The sequence below is a fragment of the Oncorhynchus tshawytscha genome, linkage group LG10, assembly GCF_018296145.1.
Source record: "Oncorhynchus tshawytscha isolate Ot180627B linkage group LG10, Otsh_v2.0, whole genome shotgun sequence".
Lineage (NCBI taxonomy): Eukaryota > Metazoa > Chordata > Actinopteri > Salmoniformes > Salmonidae > Oncorhynchus > Oncorhynchus tshawytscha.
In genome coordinates, this window is record NC_056438.1 from 44,145,534 (window position 1) to 44,169,890 (window position 24,357).

The 24,357-nt window shown below is 41.3% G+C and overlaps 1 protein-coding gene across 4 annotated transcripts in view; it reads left to right on the forward strand.

The window, feature by feature from the left end:
• Positions 1–2,503: 2,503 nt before the first annotated feature.
• The window catches only part of LOC112260201 (F-box-like/WD repeat-containing protein TBL1XR1), a 33,448-nt gene continuing 11,594 nt past the window's right edge, over positions 2,504–24,357 (forward strand). The window contains exons 1-6 of one of the 4 annotated variants that reach the window (XM_024435124.2): positions 2,504–2,706; positions 3,793–3,871; positions 3,952–4,013; positions 12,989–13,081; positions 17,264–17,409; positions 23,274–23,508. In XM_024435124.2, the coding sequence (XP_024290892.1) occupies positions 13,024–13,081; positions 17,264–17,409; positions 23,274–23,508 (439 nt within the window). In that variant the 5' untranslated portion in view covers positions 2,504–2,706; positions 3,793–3,871; positions 3,952–4,013; positions 12,989–13,023. Of the gene's footprint in view, positions 2,870–3,792; positions 3,872–3,951; positions 4,014–12,988; positions 13,082–17,263; positions 17,410–23,273; positions 23,509–24,357 lie in introns of all 4 variants that reach the window. The other 3 variants (XM_024435123.2, XM_024435122.2, XM_024435125.2) reach the window with 3 other exon arrangements.

Here is a 24,357-nt window from a genome sequence, read left to right on the forward strand (position 1 = left end):
TGGAGCTACTGTGCTAACCCAAATAATGCTTTACGGTTTCAACATTAGTGGTTTTAAGCACTCGTGTATGCATGTCCTGTATATGGATCAGTGGATTTATGTAAGTGGGGGAGAGAATTGGTGTTGAAGCCATGTACAGTTAGACTCTGCTGAATAATGCATTGAGTAAACCCTGGCATTGGGAAAGGGGAATGCACTCTGCATTTGATTAGAGAGGCTGCCAATGCGCCCACACACAGTGGGAGTGATGGAGCATATATTTCTGTTTTCCACAAAGGGGAGGAGGGAGAGAGGGAGGGAGCATGTGAGAAAAATACCAATTATGTAGAGACGTACAGCTCTGTACTAAGCCCTCTGTTGGAGCGTTGACCTTGAGCTACATAGTAGTGAACAATGCACATTTGATTTCACAATAGTACAATACAGTACACTTTCTCTGACATCACAAATGCGTACATTTTTCTGGCTTGCTGCTGCTCAGTTAGCGATTGCATGTTCAGTATATTTTCTACACAGAAACAAATTGTTTCCTCCAGACACACCCTAGTGACCCTACCCTAAAAACTGTGCTCTAAACACACCTCTTCACTGTGTGTTTAGAGCACAGTGTGTTTATCTGTGTTGTGTGCGTGCAGACTGTGGCATCGGTGTGGGGCGCATTAAGAGATATTAGACTTGGAAGTCTAATGAAGATGACTACTGAGATAATTTGGTGGGAGGATCAAAGGGAGAGAGCTCAGAGCAGCAAAGGCAGTAGCTAGGGGAACAACATCAACGGGATACAAGAAACTGTAGTACAGCGGGTACTGTAGCACCAGCACTGTAACAGCCACAGTATCAGTCCTCCGATGTGCCAGATGCACCCAATGGGAACATGCATGCAGTATTACATTTTCAGTTGATCATCATCTGACCACCTTCAAATCACATTAAAACCAACAATAACATTACCAACTAGACAACAACATCCTAATTTGTTGACAACAACAACAAATGCTATTCAGGTATAATGGTATGGGGGAAATTGCACGTGTTTTTTTGACACAGAGATAGGAAGCGTTGGTTATTGCTTTACTCTTGCTCTGTCTGTGCTGTTAGTTACCAGGGTTATTTCATGTTTCTTTTTTCACTTCATCCATTACCGTAAGCAGCTAGCAACCATTATCACCGGGAACTGAGAAGGCCCTGCGACTAGGTGGTGGGGAATAGTGAATAAAATAATTCTTTATGGATGCAGTGTAACATGCTGTCCATTCCATGAGACACAACATGGATCACATTTCCATCTATTTGAATTTGCATCATGTGTGTGCATGTGTAGGGGAGAGAGAGAGAGCGAGAGAGCAAGAGAGCGAGAGAGAGACCCGCTGAGACTCCCTGCTGAGCCTGTACTCCATAGTGGCGGGAAAAGGAAGAAAAACATGGAATGAAGGATCTGCTGTATATTGGCTGCTCACTACCTTTCCTCTTGTTGTTCTTAATGTGTGTTTCTGCTGGCCACATTCACCATTTCATGATGTGTCGTCATCTCGCACAGGGAAGTCTGGAGCGATGAAGCAGAATCTTCACTTGGGGATAGTTTGAGGAAGACAGTCATATGTTAGCACTGAATCAGTACTATTCAGTCTAGTTTTTAAAATTATGTCAGGAAAACTTGTGCTATTGTCATCCTATCTTTGATACAGCTATAGTAGATCTAAAATGTACTGAGGAATCATGGAATGATCCCATCTCAACATCTCATCCCAGGGTGATATACAACTTCCATGACACTTTCACAGCCTTGTCAAGTGCTTCTCAGAAGATCTTACTCCCGTGTATCTTTTGATCAGCATGTCCAGTTAAAACAGTGCAATGCACTTTGGAAAATGTATGCAAATAGAAAACAGTTATATATGTAGACATCAATAATGTCAGCTTGTTATTGACTTTCTCAATATGAATGACCAGCAAAGGATAGAGGGTGGGGAGTAATTTATCTATGGCTAGTGGTGCCCAGCCAGGCAAAAATGTGCAATAGTGGGGGATGGGGGAAACACTGTTTTGACTGGTGGCTGGCTGTTAGCTTGAAGCCTCTATACTTTTTCCTTTTCATCTGATTGGCGGAACCAAGTGAAGGCTCTTAGACCCAATTTGGGAGGAGGGGGAGGGATGGTTATTCTGTGATGGAGCCATTGTGTGCTGGCTCTAAGTACTGTATATGATTGCGAAAGTGAGTTGCCTATTTCTTCATAATTCTATTCTGAGTCGTTGAACTCTCCCATTTCTTTACGGACAATATTAATACATTCAAAGAGACTGGTTGTATAAAATATACATTCACAGAACTGTATGGCATATAATTATCTAAATTAATACAATATTGGTTTACCATACGTTTTAATCGTTTTGCAGGAAATAACATTTCCTGTACACTTTTTCTACATGTGACTTTGCTTTCTGTGCCTCGCTTCAATGAGTGATGTTTGGAAATACTGTAGCAAGCTGCCTGGACTGCCCATTTTTGTAGGGAAAGTCGCGTCACTGTGTTGAGTGTCTGAAGCCGTTGGCTTCGAACCGCCTGGCTTTGTATCTTATCTATTAGCGTTAAAATGTTAATTAATTTCCTTGTTATATCAATTTTGCAATCTTTGGAAAGAGATAACATGGTTTAGCTTTAACACGTGGATTACAGCGGAAGCCATCTATCAAAAGATTTCAGACAAAGTAGGTAGCTAGCTACTGGATTATGGGGACACATTTTGAAAGAGCAGCTAGCTAGCCTTGCTAGCTAACCAGCACCGTTCATATAAAGAACGAATCTTGTTTTTTTTTGTTTTGTTATTGGAACACAGGAATAAATGCAAAATATTGCGACCCCTTTCTAAAGGTATGCCCTGTAATATGTTTTTGTGACTAACCGGTTAGCTACCGCTAAATCCTTGTTTAGCAATGCCTCATGGTCGCGGGAGAGTGGCGACCGAAAAACCACGTCGCGGTGCCCAGGCTAGCTAGCTAATCACTACGTTAGCTTAGCCTCTTGCGTACAACCGTGTGGGGGATGGGCTTTGTGCTCTTCGCGCTAGCTAGTTAGCAATGCGAGCTACGTTAGCTTAGGCTAGCCGGTGACATAACGCCAACTAACGGTAGCTAGCTAACGCTATACGAAATCGTTTTTTAATATTACTGTCGCTAGCTAACGTTTATAAATGAGGTAAAACCTAAATTGCGCAGTTAGGTAGTTAACGTTAAGTTTACGGATAGTAAATTGTGCCGACTGGTGTAGTGTGCCAATGTTATAACGTTGACTATGATAGCGTTTTCTATCACAGCTGTACACGAAGGTACTGTACATGTTACAGTAGTAACTAGGTAATTATTCTTCCCAGTCTGCTTCTTGCGTACTCCTACCAGGGCACTTGTAGCACAAAGGTCCATTGGCTGTATGGATTCATCACTGACCCAGTCTGATAGTATAGCGACACACCCCTCTTGGCCAGTCAGTTTTTAACTCTTTCCTCAATCTGCCTGCGTAGGCACTGCAACATTTCACTTACAATTTCCATACAATATTGGCAGGTAATATATCAATGTACTGGGATTGTTAAGTCCCAGTTGTCGTGCATAATTATGAGCTCTGAAGTTGCTATGAAAGCATCATCCTCTTGCCATGATAGCTATATACTTCTAAACAGTATACTCAAGGTTTCACTCTTATGTACTTACTCAGAGAGGGTCAACATGAACAGTGTATAAACTGGAATTAAAAATAAATGCCTTTTGTTAAATAACACTCACGCTTGACTTTTCCAGCACTGACGTTATTGAGGAAACTTACTATGACCGAGATGTGGTTGTCCCACCTAGCTATCTTGAGATGAATGCACTAACTGTAAGTCACTCTGAATAAGAGCGTCTGCTAAATGACTCAAGTGTAAATGTAATTATTCTGTTCACTGTCTTCGTTCCTAGATTGCTGAGTTCCTCCTCTGGACGGTGGAGCAATGAGCTTCTGAAAGACACTTGATCACATGGTGAGTAGTCTGGGGCTGACATAGTCGTATGTAATCGCATGCATAGTGATAGCTGAGAAGTGTTTCCGAAGCAACACACAAGTTGTGCTTTTGTCTTATATAGTATAATAGAAAGCACAGTGGTTATCACAGAATCACACTGACATGCCTGACGATTGCATTGTAAGGATGACTTTCTCCATACTTTGGCTCAAACCTGGACTACCAGAATGTGGAGTTGTTTTGGATATCCCACAGGAGCACATCTCCCATGATGTGTGTCACTTTTCATCAACATAGTCCTTTCTCATCCACTCTGTGCACTTTGGGTTTTCAAATCCCCAAACAGACCGTCAACTTTCGTGAAGGAGCAGGAGAGGAGTCTGCAGATGCAGTCAGACCCTCGGCAAGGTGTCAGGACTCTGGGGTTGAGGCCTGTACTTCAGTGCATGTCAAACAGAGAGACAACTAATTCACACCGATGAGCCATATTTGCCCTCCTTGACCCGACTGAATTGTCATCACCCCAAAGAGGCATGAGGGAAACTAGGGCTGGGCGATATATTGAATTAATTCAAAATAATGTTTTAGCGCAATGTTCCAAATGCCTGTATTGCAAAAGTCAAGTATTATTTAATTGTTTTTGTTTCTTTGAGTGTTTTGTCTTTTTGGTCTTGTCTCCTTCGCTCCTTCTGTACTGTGTACTTTTGCACACAGACACCAAGCCCCTCCCCCTGCCACTTCCTCTCTGACAACAAGCAGTTTCAACTCGCTATTTGCATTTGAGGTTTGGTCTAACATAATCGGTCATATGGACACCCAAACACATTGAGACATTATTTGTACTGTAATGGAGGAGAACTTAACCTTCATAACGATACCCTTTTTATGTCTCCACTCCCAAAATGTAGAGCAGACCATACTAAGACTGCAGTATCAATGAATGTGGAAAATTAATACTCAGTTTGTTGCAGGCGGCATTGCAGTACCATGTACCGTTAGCAGCATTTTAGCCAGACGGTTATGCGCTAGCTGTCTAGTCTGTGTTTTGTAAATGTGCAAAGAGCATACAAATACTCATTTATTTAAGGAATTGTCAACTCATTCTGAGAAATAAGCATCTTCTTGTCCAGGTAGGGCTCTTGATTTCCACATCTAAACACCGTGATCAGGCTTTTGTTCAAACAGTTGGAGATGGACAGGAAGGTGTGTCCATTAGCAAACAAATACAGTGCATTTGGAAAGTATTCAGACCCCTTGACTTTTTCCATATTTTTTTACAGCCTTATTCCTAAATTTGATTTTGGTTTAAAAATATATACATCTCCTCATCATTCTACACACACAATACCCCATAATGACAAAGCAAAAACAGGTTTTTAGAACATTTTGCACATGTATTAACTGAAATATCACATTTACATCACAAGTATTCAGACCCTTTACTTAGTACTTTGTTGAATCACCTTTGGCAGCGATTACATTCTTGAATCGTCTTGGGTATGACGCTACAATCTTTGCACATCTGTAGTTGGAGAGTTTCTCCCATTTTCTCTCCAGATCCTCTCAAGCTCTGTCAGGTTGGATGGGGAGCGTCAGCTATGCACAGCTATTTTCAGGTCTCTCCAGAAATGTTTGATCGGGTTCAACTCCGGGCTCTGGCTGGGCTACTCAAGGACATTCATAGGCTTGTCCCGAAGCCACTCCTGCATTGTCTTGGCTGTGTGCTTAGGGTTGTTGTTCTGTTGGAAGGTGAACCTTCACCCCAGTCTGAGGTCTTGAGCACTCTGGAGCAGGTTTTCATCAAGGATCTCTGTACTTTTCCCAATTATTATTTTCCTCGATCCTGACTTCTCCCAGTCTCTGCTGCTGAAAAACATCCCCACAGCATGATGCTTGCCACCACCATGCTTCACTGTAGGAATGGTGCCAGGTTTCCTTAAGATTAAGACGTGGCGCTTGGCATTCAGGCCAATGCGTTCCATTTTTGTTTCATGGTCAGTTCTTTAGGTGCCTTTTTGGAAAATTCCAAGCGGGCTGTTAGGTGCCTTTTACTGAGGAGTGGCTTCCGTCTGGCCATTCTACCATAAAGGCCTGATTTGGTGAAGTTCTACAGATACGGTTGTCCTTCTAGAATGTTTTCCCATCTCCACTGAAGATCTCTAGAGCCATCGGGTTCTAGAGCCAAGGGTCTTCTTCCCTGATTTCTCAGTTTGCCCAGGCGGCCAGCTCTAGGCAGAGTCTTGATGGTTCCAAACTTGTTCTATTTACCCTTCTCCAGATCTGTGCCTCGACACACTCCTGTCTTGGAGCTCTAAGGACAAGTCCTTCGACCTCATGGCTTGGTTTTTACTCTGACATGCACTGTCAATTGTGGGACCTTTTTATATAGACAGTTGTGTGTCTTTCCAAATGATTCTTTAAAATGTTTTTTAACTAGGCAATTCAGTTAAGAACAAATTCTTATTTACAATGACGGCCTAGGAACAGTGGGTTAACTGCCCTGTTCAGGGGCAGAATGACAGATTTTTACCTTGTCAGCTTGGGGACTCGATCTAGCACCCTTTCGGTTACTGGCCCAACTCTCTAACCACTAGGCTACCTGCCGCCCCAATCATGTCCAGTCAATTGAATTTACCAAGTTGTAGAAACATCTCAAGGATGATCAATGGAAACAGGATACGCCTGAGGTCAATATCAAGTCTCATAAAAGGTCTGAATATTTATGTAAATAAGGTATGTCTGTTTTTTATATAATACATTTGCAAATATTTCTAAACCCCCTATTTTCACTTTGTAATTATGGGGTATTGTGTGTAGAATGATGAGGATATATATTTAAAAAAATACATTTTTAGAATAGGGCTGTAACGTAACAAAATGTGTAAAAAGTCAAGGGGTCTGAATACTTTCCGAATGCACTGTAGATCCAAGTTGGCTAAACTTTAAATATAAAGATTAGCTGGCTACTCACTACCAGGTGGGCTTGTGCTTGAGAGATTGTTTGAGACCTGTGTTAATGTTCTATAATGCCTGGTAAGAAGTTGGCCATTATCAGTGGTTCTGGTTAAATTTGTAACAAAAAGGGAATTTTCTTAGACTTGAAAGTCAGATCAGTGATTATTGCAACAAAGCATGTTATAATATTTTCATTTGTAGTGGATCTTATATTTAGCCTAGGTATAATTTTACAAGGCCGGAATTCATTAGATTATTCCTGACTGTTTGAAATAGTGTATTGACCCTTAACATTTTTATATATATGTTGTGAATCACTGATAAGTTTGAAAAGGCCATATTGCCCAGCCCTAGGAAAAAAAACATCAAAAAATACTTTCTGTCCTCCAAACGCTGTAAATATTTGCGTGGGGTAGTTGGAATACACAGCCATGACCATTAATAAATGCCTCAACCCATTTTGGCTTGGCTTCTCGAGCTGTATCTGACATGCATTCCTACACATAAACTCTCATACAAACTGTGCTGTTTTAATGCATTCATACTTATAGCCTTGGGCCTCGTGTTCAGAGAGAGAGTGCTGTCCTTGGGCAAAGTGCAAAAGGTGAGATACAGTAGAAGCTACAGTATAGCCCACAGAGAGGCTTGTATACAAACAGACTATAATCCTTTCCACTGAAATGTGTGGAGGGAAAGAAATGGTCCAAGGCTAGAATGGCTGGCATTTCATTGTTATTTTATTGATGTTTTGAACAACAACGCCATAGTTAGCATCTCCGATATAAAGTCGAGCTGAGGATCGATGGTTCCAGGGACATTCTCTTCATATCAGAGGTTTAATTAAGGCCCACTCTCTGTGTGTCTAACCCCAAGGAGATCTGGAAAGGGGTTAAAGGCCTGGAGAATAAACCCTCCTCACAGCTGCCCATGTCCCTTAAAGTTGATGATGTGGTTGTTACTGACAAGAAGCACATGGCTGAGCTCTTTAATCACCACTTCATTAAGTCAGGATTTCTATTTGACTCAGACATGCCTCCTTGGCCATCTAACATTTCTTCATCTCCTACCCCTTCTAATGTGACTATCACCAATGCTTCTCCCTCTGTTTCCCCTGCCCCGCTACAAAGTTTCTCCCTGCAAGCAGTCACTGAGGTGCTAAAGGAGCCCCTGAAACTTGACCCCAAAATCACATCTGGGTCCAATGGTTTAGACCCTTCTTTAAAGTTGCTGCCCCTATGATTGCCAAGCCTATCTCCACCCTTTTTAACCTGTCTCTCCTTTCTGGGGAGGTTCCCATTGCCAGGAAGGCAGCCACGGTTTGTCCTTTATTCAAAGGGGGAGATCAAGCTGATCCTAACTGTTATAGGCCTATTTCTATTTTGCCCTGTTAATCAAATGTGTTGGGAAAACGTAATAATCAACTGGCTGGATTTCTTGATGTCCATAGTATTCTCTCTGGTATGCAATCTGGTTTCCGCTCAGGTTAAAGATGTGTCAGTGCAACCTTAATAAAGGTCCTCAATGTCACCATTGCAATTGATTCAAAGCAATGTTGTGCTGCTATTTTTATTGACTTGGCCAAAGCTTTTGATTTTGGTAGACCATTCCATTCTTGTGGGCCGGCTAAGGAGTATTTGGCCTGGTTTGCGAACTACCTCAAAGAGTGCAGTGTATAAAGTCAGAAAATCTGCTGTCTCAGCCACTGCCTGTCACCAAGGGAGTACCCCAAGGCTCAATCCTAGGCCCCACACTCTTCTCAATTTACATCAACAACATAGCTCAGGCAGTAGGAAGCTCTCTCATCCATTTATATGCAGATGATAGTCTTATACTCAGCTGGCCCCTTCCCAGATTTTGTGTTAAATGCTCAACAACAAAGCTTTCTTGGTGTCCAACAAGCTTTCTCTGACCTTAACCTTGTTCTGAACACCTTTAAATCAAAGGTCATGTGGTTTGGTAAGAATAATGCCCCTTTCACCACAGGTGTGACTACTACCTCTGAGGGTTTAGAGCGGTGTGGAATCAAGGAAAGGGACCCTGCCTGTTATTGGTATGGGACACGAGAAGAGCACTGTACTCGGCATATAACACGCGTGTGTGTGTGAAAATAAAATACACTTTTTAGATTTAATTCTCAGGATCTACAGTTGAAGTTCAGAAGTTTACGTACACTTAGGTTGGAGTCATTAAAACTCGTTTTTCAACCACTCCACATTTCTTGTTAACAAACTGTAGTTTTGACAAGTTGGTTAGGACATATACTTTGTGCGTGACACAAGTAATCCAACAACTGTTTACAGACAGATTATTTCATTTATAATTCACTGTATCACAATTCCAGTGGGTCAGAAGATGACTGCCTTTAAACAGCTTGTAAAATTCCAGAAAATTATGTCATGGCTTTAGAAACTTCTGATAGGCTAATGGACATAATTTGAGTCAGTTGGAGGTGTACCTGTGGTTGTATTTCAAGGCCTACCTTCAATCTCAGTGCCTCTTTGCTTGACATCATTGGAAAATCAAAAACAATCAGACAAGGTTGCAGAAAAAATTGTAGGCCTCCACAAGTCTGGTTCATCTTTGGGAGCAATTTCCAAACATCTGAAGGTACCACGCGTACTATTGTTTGTACAGATGAACGAGTATGAACACCATGGGACCACGCAGCTCTCATACCGATCAGGAAGGAGACGCGTTCTGTCTCCTAGAGATGAATGTACTTTGGTGTGAAACGTGCAAATCAATCCCAGAGCAACATCAAACGACCTTGTGAAGATGCTGGAGGAAACTGGGACAAAAGTTTCAATATCCACAGTAAAAGGAGTCCTATATCGACATACCCTGAAAGGCCACTCAGCAAGGAAGAGGCCACTGCTCCAAAACCGCCATTAAAAAAAGCCAGACTACGGTTTGCAACTGCACATGGGGACAAAGGTCGTACTTTTTGGAGAAATGTCCTCTGGTCTGATGAAACACAAATGGAACTGTTTGGCCGTAATGACCATCGTTATGTTTGGAGGAAAAGGGGGATGCTTGCAAGCCAAAGAATAACATCCCCAACCGTGAAGCACGGGGGTGGCAGCATCATGTTGTGTGGGTGCTTTGCTGCAGGAGGGACTGGTGCACTTCACAAAATAGATGTCATCATGAGGTAGGAAAATTATGTGGATATATTAAAGCAACATATCAAGACATCTGTCAGGAAGTTAAAGCTTGGTCACAAATGGGTCTTCCAAATGGACAATGACCTCAACTGTACTTAAGTATTGGAGTGTCCATCACACAGTCCTCACCTCAATCCTATAGAACATTTGTGGGCAGAACTGAAAAAGCATGTGTGAGCAAGGAGGCCTACAAACCTGACTCAGTTACACCAGCTCTGTCAGGAGGAATTGGCCAAAATTCACCCAACTTATTGTGGGATGCTTGTGGAAGGCTACCCAAAACGTTTGACCGAAGTTAAACAATTTAAAGGCAATGCTACCAAATACTAATTGAGTGTATGTAAACTTCTGACCCACTGGGAATGTGATGAAAGAAATAAAAGCTGAAATAAAGCATTCTCTCTACTATTATTCTGACATTTCACATTCTTAAAATAAAGTGGTGATCCTAACTGACCTACGACAGGGAATTTTTACTAGGATAAATGTCAGGAATTGTGAAACTGAGTGTAAATGTATGTAAACGTCCGACTACAACTGTATATCTTAAAATGTAGACACACTGCTTGTTTCTCAGCAACCTCACCCCTCATAGTCAATGTGAATAGGACCAACTATGGGTGTCTCCTATGGGTTATCCTGAATGTACTGAATGAACCAAACCCATCAGCTGTACCCGTGACTAACGCCACATATTGCAACACGATCCCATTCCTACCATTGTCATGATTCTGTCTGTGTGTCGTGAAGTGCATCGCATTCTCCAGAGTCCAAGGCTCTCTTGATTTGTTTACCATTAGCTATCATTTCTGGTCTTGGTGTGTACTTTTCAGTGGGCTAGCATGATGAAGTGCTATAAATTCCAATCCAGCCATCCTACACATCCCTGTTTCTTTCCACGGTCCTGTTTAAACAGTGTGTGGCTCACTTGAATAAATACACATCAGGAATACGAACTATGCGGGATGTTATTCCTAAACCCCCCCACCTTTCCTTTCCCCCAGTGGTTTTGTCCACATGAGTCAGCCTGCCCTCTTAAGGAGGGCTCAGTAATTATTTCCAGTTGTGGGGGTAATGAATGGAAACTGGTGCCTTGCCTAAGGGCCAGGATGGAATTTAACTCCATGATTGTACTGCCAATTGATAATGATAAGTTTGGCCGTAACCACAGAGTGTTATGAATTTTCCCCAAAGTAGGTCAGGCAAGGTAAGGGATCAAAAGGCTTGCCCATTTTGATATGGTGTTACATAGTGGAGTTATGTCATCTGTTGGCAGGGCTACAGACTGAGACCATTTCGTCACATTTTGTGACCCTTTGACTTAGCTGTGCAAGTAAACATTTTTAAATTGGTCGCACTGGTGCAAGCTGAAACATTCTACTTGGACACCTCAATCAAAAGGTTCAAATTTTGGGGCAGATAAAACCATTAATTTGTTAAACAGTAAAGTGTCTGCCCTAATGTGCAAGCCTCACACTCTGTCCCCCCTCATGATTGTATAATGGGGGGGGGGGGACAATATTAATTTTGGACACTATTATATTGGTACTTGGAGGAGTCAAAGTGTCGGTTTTTAGATATTAGCCAACGCTAGTCAGCTGTACTAGTGCCAAAATGCTGGTATTTTACACCCTATAGCTTGTTGTCCATCTTTTTAAATAGTGAGCCTAGTTTTCAGCACTTATTTCCATGACAAACTAATTTTCTCATGCTCTCTCCTGCAGCAGACATAATGAGCAGTATGTTTGGAGCATCAGATCGCAGTATTGAATCACAATACATATAGAATTGTGAGAATCGCAATACATATCGTATCGGCACCTAGGTATCGTGATAATATCTTTAGGTCAATGGCAATCCCCAGCCCTATTGTACAATATTTCAAAATACAATGGGGGGAAAAGCACAACTTTGGAAGCCACTAGTGTTGCTATTAAAGAGAGAGACTGCCCCTAAAAAGCTATTTCTCATTTTCAAAATGGCCTGTGTGTCCTCTAATATTCTAGTGTCAAACTTTGCTTCCAACTTTGTGGCAACAGTTTGCGGAAGGCCCTTTCCAGTTTCAGCATGACATTGCCCCGTGCGAAATGCGATTTCCATACAGAAATGGTTTGTCGAGAACGGTGTAGAAGAATTTGACTGGCCTGCACAGAGCCCTGACCTCAACCCCTTTGAACACTGTTGGGATGAATTGGAACGCTGACTGCGAGCCAGGTCTAAGCAATCAACATCGGTGCCCAACCTCTCTAATGCTCTTGTGGCTGAATGGAAGAAAGTCCCTGGAACAATGTTCCAACATCTAATGGAAAGCCTTCCCAGAAGAGTGGAGGCTGTTACAGAAGCAAAGGGGAGACCAACTCCATATTGATGTCCCTGATTTTGGGATGAGATATTCGACAAGCAGGCATGTTTGACACTGCAAATATGTTTAGGGGGTGCCACCAGATCATGGGCTGGTGCCACTAACTGACACAGTTAGAGGCACCAGTGCCACTAGGGGAAAATGTTAGTGTGGAACTCTGCGTTGTGAGTTTGTCATTTTTACACCTTATTTTATTGACTCAGGGTATTTGCATGGATCTACTATCCATTGACTTTCAACATGTCGTCTAGACTGTAAATGTTGCCACTCCAAGACTCCCAAATTCAAAAGCAAGCTCAGTTCCAACTAGATGCCTCGTCACTAATCAGTGTAGTGGTAAACTGAAGTCCATCGGCAAGCGTTCAAATGTTCAACCATGACAAAGGCACTGGGTTTGTTTTGAAGTGTCTTGTTTTAATCTGTAAATAAGTATCTGAGTATAACACAAGCTGTACAGCATTCATATTTTGTCAGGCTGTGTTGTAACTGTGGGTGTGTCTCTCTCTTCCTAGGCTCCCATTCCCTTCGTTGACCACCAGGATTAAAAATGAGCATTAGCAGTGATGAGGTCAACTTCCTGGTGTACAGATACCTGCAAGAGTCAGGTAAGACCCACATCTGATCTACAGTGCCTTCGGAAAGTATTCAGACCTCTTCACTTTTTATAAATTTTGTTACATTATATAGCCTTATTCCAAAATGGATTTTTAAAAATCCTCATCAATCTACAAACTATCCCATAATGACAAAGCAAAAAAACGTTTTTTTGGAAATGTTTGCAAAAATAAAAACGGAAATATCACATTTACATAAGTATTCAGACCCTTTACTCATTACTTTGTCGAAGCACCTTTTGGCAGCAATTACAGCTTCGAGTCTTCTTGAGTATGATGCTACAAGCTTGGCACACCTGTATTTGGGGAGTTTCTCCCAATCTTCTCTAAAGATCCTCTCAAGCTCTTTCAGGTTGGATCGGGAGCATCGCTGCACAGTTATTTTCAATTCTCTCCAGAGATGTTAGATTGGGTTCAAGTCCGGGCTCAGGCGGAACCACTCAGACATTCAGAGACTTGTCCCGAAGCCACTCCTGCATTGGCTTGGCTGTGTGCTTAGGGTCGTTGTCCTGTTGGAAGGTGAACCTTCGCTCCAGTCTGAGGTCCTGAGCACTCTGGCGCAGGTTTTTTTCAAGGATCTTTCTGTACTTCGCTCTGTTCATGTTTCCCTTGATCCTGACTAGTCTCCCTGTCCCTGCCGCTGAAAATCATCCCCACGGGATGGTGCCAGGTTTGCCTTTTACTGAGTAGCTTCCGTCTGGCCACTCTACCATAAAGGCCTGATTGGTGGAGGGCTGCAGAGATGGTTGTCCTTCTGGAAGGTTCTCCCATCTCCACAGAGTTGCTCTGTCAGTAACCATTGGATTCTTGGTCAGGGAAGTTTGGTCAGGAAGATGACCAAAGCCATTCTCCCCCAATTGCTTAGTTTGGCCGGGCGGCCAGCAGTTCCTTCTTCCATTTACGAATGATTTTGAGGCCAGCGTGTTCTTGGGGTTCTTGAATGCTGCAGAATCTTTTTGGTACCCTTTCACAGATCTGTGCCTTGACACAATCCTGTTTTTGAGCTCTACGGACAATTCCTTTGGTTTTTGCTCTGACAGGTGTGTACTAGAGGTTGACCGATTAATCAGAATGGCCGATTTTAATTAGGGCAGATTTTCAAGTTTTCATAATCAGAAATCGGTATTTTTGGGCACCGATTTTCACAGATTAATTTTTTTTTTTTTATACCTTTTATTTAACTAGGCAAGTCAGTTAAGAACACATTCTTATTTTCAATGACTGCCTAGGAACTGTGGATTAACTGCCTTGTTCAGGGGCAAAACGACAGATTTTCACCTTGTCAGCTCAGGGGTTCCAATCTTGCAACTGCACAGTTAACTAGTCCAACGCTCTAACCATTGCACTCCACGGTAGCCTGCCTGTTACACAAATGTAGTAGAAGCCAAGGTAAATTGCTAGCTAGCATTAAACTTATCTTATAAAAAACAATCATAATCACTAGTTATAACTACTGATCCAGTTTAGCAGGCAATATTAACCAGGTGAAATTGTAATTTCTCTTGCGTTCATTGCATGCAGAGTCAGGGTATATGCAACCTTTTGGGCTGCCTGGCTCATTGCGAACTAATTTGCCAGAATTTTACGTAATTATGACATACATTGAAGGTTGTGCAATGTAACAGGAATATTTAGACTTAAGGAAGCCACCCTTTAGATAAATTCCTGAACGGTTCCGTATTTCACTGAAATAATAAACGTTTTGTTTTCGAAATTATAGTTTCCGGATTCGATCATATTAGTGACCAAAGGCTTGTATTTCTGTGTGTTATTATGTTATAATTAAGTCTGATTTGATAGGGCAGTCTGACTGAGCAGCAGCAGGCCCGTAATCACTCATTCAAACAGCACTTTCGTGCGTTTTGTCAGCAGCTCTTCGCAAGCACAGTGCTGTTTATGACTTCAAGCCTATCAGCCTAATGGCTGGTGTAACCAATGTGAAATGGCTAGCTAGTTAGCTGGGTATGCGCTAATACTGTTTCAAACGTCACTCACTTTTAGATTTGGAGTAGTTATTCCCCTTGCGCTGCAAGGGCCGCGGCTTTTGTGGAGCGATGGGTAACGATGCTTCGAGTGTGGCTGTTGTCTGTGTTCCTGGGGCAAGGAGAGGTACGGAAGCTATACTGTTACACTGGCAATACTATAGTGCCTATAAGAACATCCAATAGTCAAAGGTATATGAAATACAAATGGTATAGAGAGAAATAGTCCTATAAATACTATATTAACTACAACCTAAAACCTCTTACCTTGGAATATTGAAGTCTCATGTTAAAAGGAACCACCAACTTTCATATGTTCTCACGTTCTGAGCAAGGAACTTAAACACTTTTACATGGCAGACATTTTTACATGGCACATATTACTTCTCAAACTTTGTTTTTGCATTATTTAAACAGAATTGAACGTTTCATTATTTGAGGCTAAATTGATTTTATTAATTTATATTAAGTTAATACGTGTTAATTCAGTATTGTTGTAATTGTCATTATTACAAATAAAAAAATGGGCATATTAATCGGCATCGTTTTTTTTTTGGTCCTCCAATAATCGGTATCGGTGTTGAAAAATCATAATCGGTCGACCTCTAGTGTGTACCTTTCCAAATCATGTCCAATCAATTGAATTGACCTTGTAAAAAGAAGTGATAGTCAGTCTCTCCTCAACTCTTAGCCAAGAGACTGGCATGCATAGTATCTATATCAGCCCTCTGATTACAATTAAGAGCAAAATGTGCCGCTCTGTTCTGGGCCAGCTGCAGCATAACTAGGTCTTTCCTTGCACCACTGGACCACACGACTGGACAATAATCAAGATTAGACAAAACTAGAGCATGCAGAACTTGCTTTTTGGAGTGTGGTGTCAAAAAAGCAGAGCATGTCTTTATTACTGCCAGACCTCTCCCCGTCTTTGCAACCATTCAATCTATATTTTATGACCATGACAGTTTACAATGGAAGGTAACGCCAAGTAAGTTAGTCTCCTCAACTTGTTCAACAGCCACACCATTCATTACCAGATTCAGCTGTGGTATAGTACATAAGGAATTTGTACCAAATACAATGCTCTTAGTTTTAGAGATGTTCAGGACTAGTTTATTACTGACCACCCATTCCAAAACAGACTGCCACTCTTTGTTAAGGGTTTCAGTGACTTCATTAGCTGTGGTTGCTGATGCATATATGGTTGAATCATCAGCATACATGGGCACACATGCTTTGTTTAATACCAGTGACAGGCATTGGTAAAAATAGAATAGAGGGCCTAGAGAGCTGCCCTGCGGTACACCACACTTCACATTAAAGAAAACCCTTTGAGTTCTATTAGATTGCCAAATTGTGGAATCAGAACTGAAGTTGAAAAGCCATAACACACACCTTTTTTCAACAACAGGTTATGGTCAATATTATCAAAGGCTGCACTGAAATCTTAACAGCACAGCCCCCACAATCTTTCAACCAATCATCAGTCATTTTATCAGTGCAGTACATGTTGAGTGCCCTTCTCTATAAGGATGCTGAAAGTCTTTTGTTAATTTGTTTACAGAGAAATAGCGTTGTATTTGGTCAAACACAATTTTTTCCCAACAGTTTGCTAAGAGCTGGCAGCAAGCTTATAGGTCTGCTGTTAGAACCAGTAAAGGCCGCTTTACCACTCTTGGGTAGCGGAATTACTTTGGCTTCCCTCCAGGCCTTAGGACCAAGACTTTCCATGACTGTCTCGGATAAATAAAAAAAATATGACAGATAGGAGTGGTTATAGAGTCAGCTACCGACTACATTGTGCTGAGTCGGTTCTGGAAATAAGTGTCTCACCCTTTTGAAAATAGTTTTTTGAACTATTTGGGAAAGCAATACATTTCTATTATCAGATCTGCAAATTATCTAGCTTAAATCCAGGGAAAATGCTTAATATCGCAAACATTTAAGCTACCATAATCCCCAAAATGAATCTTAACTGAGTGCTGCCCAGCGGGCAAAGCCAGTTGAAATGTTTATTACAACCAGACATTGGTTGAAATTACATTATTATGACATCATTTAAACCAGTTTTGCCCGCAGAGTGTAAACTCTGCAAGGTGAATGTAAACATAGTGACACAGTGGTGTGGTGATTTGAAGGACAGTGGTGTGCAACTCATTTTCCCCTTCCTCTCGCCCCATCCTTTTGCCAGGCTTCTCCCACTCGGCGTTCACCTTTGGCATAGAAAGCCACATCAGCCAGTCCAATATCAACGGAGCCCTGGTTCCCCCTGCTGCCCTCATCTCCATCATCCAGAAGGGCCTGCAGTACGTGGAGGCAGAGGTCAGCATCAACGAGGTCAGTACCCACAACGCTAACTTTCCTATTTACTGACTGTACCCCAAACTCACCGGGTGGTATACCACATTTTACTATATACCGGGATTGATGCATGGCCCGGTTTGGTGTTTTACTTTACAATCTAACGGTATTTCAATGTTTGGTTGGTTAAATGTGATACGCAACTCAGGCAGGTATGTCTGTTTTTATAATTTACTCCGTTTGCTACTTGAGTCGTCTTTCTCCCTCCTGCATGCCACTTCCAAACACAAAGCCCTGCCCCCTGTCGCACAAGGAGAGAGTAGATGTTCGACCACGGAGTCACGGACACTTTCTTGCCGTTCACTCGGCAGTCTGCATGGTCAGATAGATGGAACAAGATGTTGGTGAAAACTCTGCTGCTTTCCATGTGTTATATAATTACACAAACTAATAGTAGTTTGCAGACAGTAAGATACACTATCTGCTAGTTTGTATTTTCTTAGCCATTTGTGACTAAAATAAATATTTTTAGATGCTAATCGCTAGTTAGCTGGCTAGCTAGCTTGCTTGCTAAATATACTAAGACTCAGAACAAATGTATAAAGCTAATACAGCCTGGTACCAGTGCTGGTGTAGGCCTAGATAAGCATATTGTTTGTGCAACAATTTCTTAAATCAGAGAAGAATAGGTGAAACATATGTTAGCTATATAGGTTAAGAACATCTCATTACGGTCCCCTGGAAAAATTGACCAACACTTTGGTTCCTATCCTGTCAATAATTCATTCATTTTCATGTCAAACAACAATGCACAACAAATATTATGGCTGAACTTAAACGTGCTGGTTGATAAAATACCTGTATTTATGGGAAAGATGTTTGAAAGGGGTATTTTGTTTTTAAATGATATTGTAGATTGGAATGGTAGAGTTATCAGAATTGTATGGGAAGGTCTGCTCAATCCAAGAGTACAACCAATTTATTACAGCGTTACCCCAAGCAGTTAGGAGGCAGGTAGGATGTAGGGAACTGGTCTGTCTGCCCAATATAAAGGATCAAAACTGGCAGAGGAATAAAAATAGCATAAATAGGAAAGTAAATCAGTTTCATTAGAGGTCCCAGATGTGCTCAATGGGATTGAGATCTGGGCTCTTTGCTGGCCATGGCAGAACACTGACATTCCTGTCTTGCATTAACCTCTCTGATATGTGGGACGGTAGCATCCCACTTGGCCAAAAGCCAGAGAAAATGCAGAGTGCCAAATTCAAATAAATTCCTATGAAAATCAAACTTTCATGAAATCACACATGTAAGATACCAAATTAAAGCTACACGTGTTGTGAATCCAGCCAACATGTCAGATTTCAAAAAGGCTTTTCGGCGAAAGCAAACAATGCTATTATCTGAGGATAGCACCTCCATAAACAAAAGACAGAACATTTCAACCCGGCAGGCGCGACAAAACGCAGAAATAAAAATATAAATCATGCCGTACCTTTGAGCTTCTTCTGTTGGCACTCCAATATGTCCCATAAACATCACAAATGGTCCTTTTGTTCGATTAATTCGATTAAGAACTGATGGAGGGATTGTGCGTTCCTGGTGTAACTCGGGCCGTTGTTGTTGCCATCCTGTACCTGTCCCGCAGGTGCGATGTTTGGATGTACCGATCTTGTGCAGGTGTTGTTACACGTGGTCTGCCACTGTGAGGATGATCAGCTGTCCGTTTTTGTCTCCCTGTAGAGCTTTCTTAGGCTTTGCCCTGGCCACATCTGCAGTCCTCATGCCTCCTTGCAGCATGCCTACGGTACATTCATGCAGATAAGCAGGGACTCTGGGCTTCTTTCTTTTGGTGTTTTTCAGAGTCAGTAGAAAGGCCTCTTTAGTGTCCTAAGTTTTTATAACTGTGACCTTAATTTTCTACCGTCTGTAAGCTGTTAGTATCTTATTGACCGTTCCACAGGTGCATGTTCATTAATTGTTTTAGCATGGGAAACAGTGTTTAACCCATCCCGTTAGCAGGATCATTTTTGTCAACATCCGCTGAATTGCAGAGCGCCAAATTCAAATTAAATTACTAAAAATATTTAATTTTCATGAAATCACAAGTGCAATATAGCAAAACACAGTTTACTTTGTTGTTAATCCACCTCGCGTGTCAGATTTCAAAAAAGCTTTTACAGCTAAAGCAAACCAAGCGTTTATATAAGGACATCTCTCTCAGCAGACAAAACATTACAAACAGCTAGCAGCAAAGTAGATTGGTCAAAAAAGTCAAAAGCAATAAAATGAATCGCTTACCTTTTGATGATCTTCGGATGTTTACACTCACGAGACTCCCAGTTACACAATAAATGTTCCATAAAGATAATTTTTATATCCACAATACCTCCATTTGGTTGGCGCATTTTGTTCAGAAATCCACATCCACAGGCTCGAGCGGTCACGATGGGGCAGACAATGCAATGTCTTTTTTGCGCATGCAAAACTGCTGGCACCCAGCCATCCACTGACGCGATGTGATCATTCTCGCTAATTTTTCAGAATAAAAGCCTGCAACTATGTCTCTAAAGACTGTTCACACCATGTGGAAGGAAAAAAAATCTGGTTGATATCCCTTTTAAATGGAAGGAAGGCATGCAATGGAACAGGGAGTTTTCAAAATAAGAGGCACTTCCTAGTTGGATTTTCCTCAGGTTTTCGCCAGTAATATCAATTCTGTTATACTCACCGACAATATTTTGACAGTTTTGGAAACTTTAGAGTTTTCTATCCTATTTCTATCCAATTATATGCATATTTTAGCTTCCGGGCCTGAGAAATAGGCAGTTTAATTTGGGTACGTTTTTCATCCAAACATCAAAATACTGCCCCCTACACTCAACAGGTTAAACCCTTTACGATGAAGATCTGTGAAGTTATTTGGATTTTTACAAATAATCTTTGAAAGACAGTGTCCTGAAAAGGGGACTTTTTTGTTGTTGCTGAGTTTATAAAACTACCCAAGATTCAAGACTTTGTGCTTTTCAGATAAAATTATTATATAGAATTCCAACATAATAAGAATTTCAACATAATGTTGAATATTTGGGGCATTCAATCATCGAAGCTCTGCAGATTTTGTTGTGAGGATACAGAATCAATAGACCATTTATTTTGGTATTGCCCTCAGGTAGCCTGTTTCTGGTCTCAGGTTAAGGTTCAGGAATGGCTGACAATGCAGAACATTTATCTAAAATTGTCCCTATAAATAGTGCTGTTGGGAGATCTAATAATATACTAATACTCTTAGTATAAGTATTTCTCTTCAACTCGCTATCTTTGGATTCTATTCGATTATGTCAAATATCACAGCATAGTTGAAAGATATATGGTGCGTATAAATCCAAAGAGGGTGGCCAGCAGAGATCTGAAGGAAGCTGAGGGCTGGGATGTGGAATTGGAGACGAGTGGGAGTGGAGGTTTTTTTTTTTTTTTTTACACCTTTATTTAACTAGGCAAGTCAGTTAAGAACAAATTCTTATTTTCAATGATGGCCTAGGAACAGTGGGTTAACTGCCTGTTCAGGGGCAGAATGACAGATTTGTACCATGTCAGCTCGGGGGTTTGAACTTGCAACCTTCCGGTTACTAGTCCAACACTCTAACAACTAGGCTACCCTGCTGGGTGGGGGATAGAATGATGGTCAAAGATGAGTATAAAAAAAGTCTGAATAAAACAAAACTTAAGTTTGAATGAACGGTGTGGGACAGTGTTTTTACAGCTAATGCCTGTTTGCCTGAGGCTGATGCCGTGCTGGTGTTTGTACACGCGTATACACACACTCTCATTCAAATCTGCACATACACGGACACACACACACACACAGGTAAATAGTGCCATACATGCACTCAAACATATTCAGTTGGCCTTGCTGTTATGATTTTTGTTGTCCTTGATATTTTTTTTATTTTTTTTGCATTGTTGTTTTCTGTTTTTTCTTTTGTTCATTTTGTTGGTGTATAGGGGGGTGGAGAAATTGAATATTTTTTTCTGGGTGGAGGGAAGGGGGGTCTCGGATGGTTGAGGGGCAGCTCTTGGGGATCTGTGGGGGGGAGGGGTCTTGGAGGGCTGGCGGTTGGGAGCTTAGGCCGGTGGCTGATGGAGCACTGGTTCAGGTCCCCGTTTTTTGACCTTGTGGGAGATCTGTCGACGTGCCCTTGAACAGGGCGTTGACCCTGGTTGCTTGTGTGTGTCGCTCTGGATGGGAGTCTGTTAGATGACTAATATGATGTAGTTGTTGAGTGGCTTTACTGCAAGTATGTTTTAATCATTCAATAATAAAGAAATAAATGCATTCAAGGAGCTCCCTGCCCACTATATTCCGCCTATAGTATTAGAATAATAATTATATGATTCAAACAGTTCAATTAACTAGACCTAGATGTGTGCCCATATCATGCAGCCCTGCATGGCACAGTGTGGAAATTGTAACAAAAGTGCAAGAAATGCAGAAATGGTTTAAAATGCTGAATTTGGTTTGGTTTGAAGTTGGATTGAACAGTATAAAACAATCAGAATGAAGAAATCCCCATTGCAGTCACTTAAAATTTGTGTTGCCACCCTAGGGTCATATCTAGAACTTTTATTAGTCAAAAACATAAAATAGCGTCACACTGTCTAAAAAGTGAAACATTTGGTGATATGATATTTAGGCTATATCGCCCAGCCCTATGTTAGACATATCTGTTGAAATATTAAAAGGTTAAGAACAAAACATCAAATTTGAACTTTTGAGTGGAATTCCCCTTTTTTAATGAAAACGTTTCTGAACCTGTATCACTGGTCAATGGCAACTGCTGTGTTGAAACCCTACCACATGTCTCGGGTCACGTTAATGCAGGATGGTGCGTTTTTTTACACAGAAAAGGAGCGTTAAAATGTAGAAAAGTTCTTGCTTCATTTTGTAAACGGATATCTAAAGTGCTTCCTATTGAAAATTCCGTTGCACTTCTCCACTGGGATTAAATATATTTGCTCTTGTCATTGAACCACCAGACAGCTCTCTGACTGATGTGTAGGTTACTTTCCTCTGGTACTTTCGTTCGGTGTAAATGCGTATAAAACTGATGACTGATGGGATACACAAGCTACATTTTTTTGCACAAATTCAAAATGGACTGGTTGAAGTAGGGAAATGTGTTCCCACAACAAGCTGCAGTTTTGGAATAACTGTGTAATTTTCCTCATAGGCTACTTTGTGGTTATCACTAGTTACCACAGCCACAAAGTCAAAGTTGGCTATTGTAAAAATTCATGACGACAAAAATTTGCTGAATTTGTACTTTTCTGTGTGGAAAAACGTATAATCCTGCGTTAACGCGAAATGTGTCTTCATTTCAACCCCTCTGAATCAAAGAGGTGTGGGGGGCAGCCATAATCAACATCCACGTCTTTGGCACCCAGGGAACACAGGGTTAAAACTGCCTTGCGCAGGGGCAGAACGACAGATTTTTACCTTGTCAGCTCTGGGATTCGATCCAGAAACCTTTCGGTTACTGGCCCAACGCTCTAACCACTAGGCTAGCTGCCGCCACTTTGAAGATTATGTTCCACGATATAATATAACCAGTTACAGTTTCAATAAAATGTTAAATGGATATGAGGCGATTTAGCAATAAGGATTCGTTATCTGTAATGGTTTTTTGATAAAACAGGCATTGTTGCGCACTGTTGGCATATAGATAAATGTGCACATTGTTTTCCTTGTTCTAAAAATAGCTCATGCGAGTACAGTCAAAGGCCAAATGCCCATTCCTATATGAAATGCAGATTAAATCCCAGATTTTTTTGACGGTCAGCGTTTTGAAAATGCAGATTTCTGAAAGCTAATGCTGCAACCCCTGTATCGTGTCATCCAGGATGGCACTCTGTTTGACGGGAGGCCCATCGAGTCGCTGTCTCTGATCGACGCTGTGATGCCCGATGTGGTGCAGACGCGGCAGCAGGCCTACCGGGAAAAGCTGGCCCATCAGCAGCAGGCAGCCGGGGCTGGCAGCGCCAGTGGCACCCAGGGCCCCCAGCCCGGCAGCACCAAGAATGGAGAGGGTGGAACCGCTGCCAACGGCGAGGAGAATGGTGCCCACGCCTTAGCAAGTGAGCAGAACCTTTTATTATGACACCTCATTTTTATTTTTGTTGAATTTTAGACTTTTTTTCCCTTTCGTAATAGTTAACATGATATCATAACCAGGGCTGGGATCAAATCCAATTTTATTTGAAATTCCAATTCCATTTTTATTAACTTATGAAGGGAATTCTATTGAATTCAAGTTATGGAATTGTAATTGTGTTGAATTGTAAAAACAATTACGCAGTTAATGAAATTAATGCACTTAGTATCAAAAATTTACTGCAGGATTTGTTTGAAATAATTTCAACTGATTTTGTATATTTCTAGTATAGCGAAGCTGTCTGAACATTGACGTTATCGGCCTGAAGACCTGAGGGAATTGAAATCGAATTGGAATTTGGGGAATTCTTGAACTAGAAATTGAATTCACCTAACATTGGAATTGGGAGGATTGGAATTGAGGACTTGAATTGTCTCTGAATTCAAAGACTGACGTGGAATTTGAATTGAATTAAATGGAATTTATTGGAAGAGGGAATTAAGATTAATTAAGATTGGACAGTACAAATGAAAAACAGTACAAATGACTTACAATACATAGACCTACATAATCACCTCCTTGTGTTTAAGCACAACTGATGATGGAGATTGTTTTACCTTTTACTCTCCATCATTCCTACTAACACTAGCATAGGTTTAGCTGCTACTCGACAAGCCTGACCAATGAAAATCTTGACGTTTCTTCCGTCATGCATTTTAAGTGGTCGAAACTCCCTTCAGCCAATGCTTACATCAATCCCACACTTTTTAAAAAGATGATCAGGGAATGTCCAAGTGCACATTTGGGAGATTTAGGGGGCAGCCCAAGACCT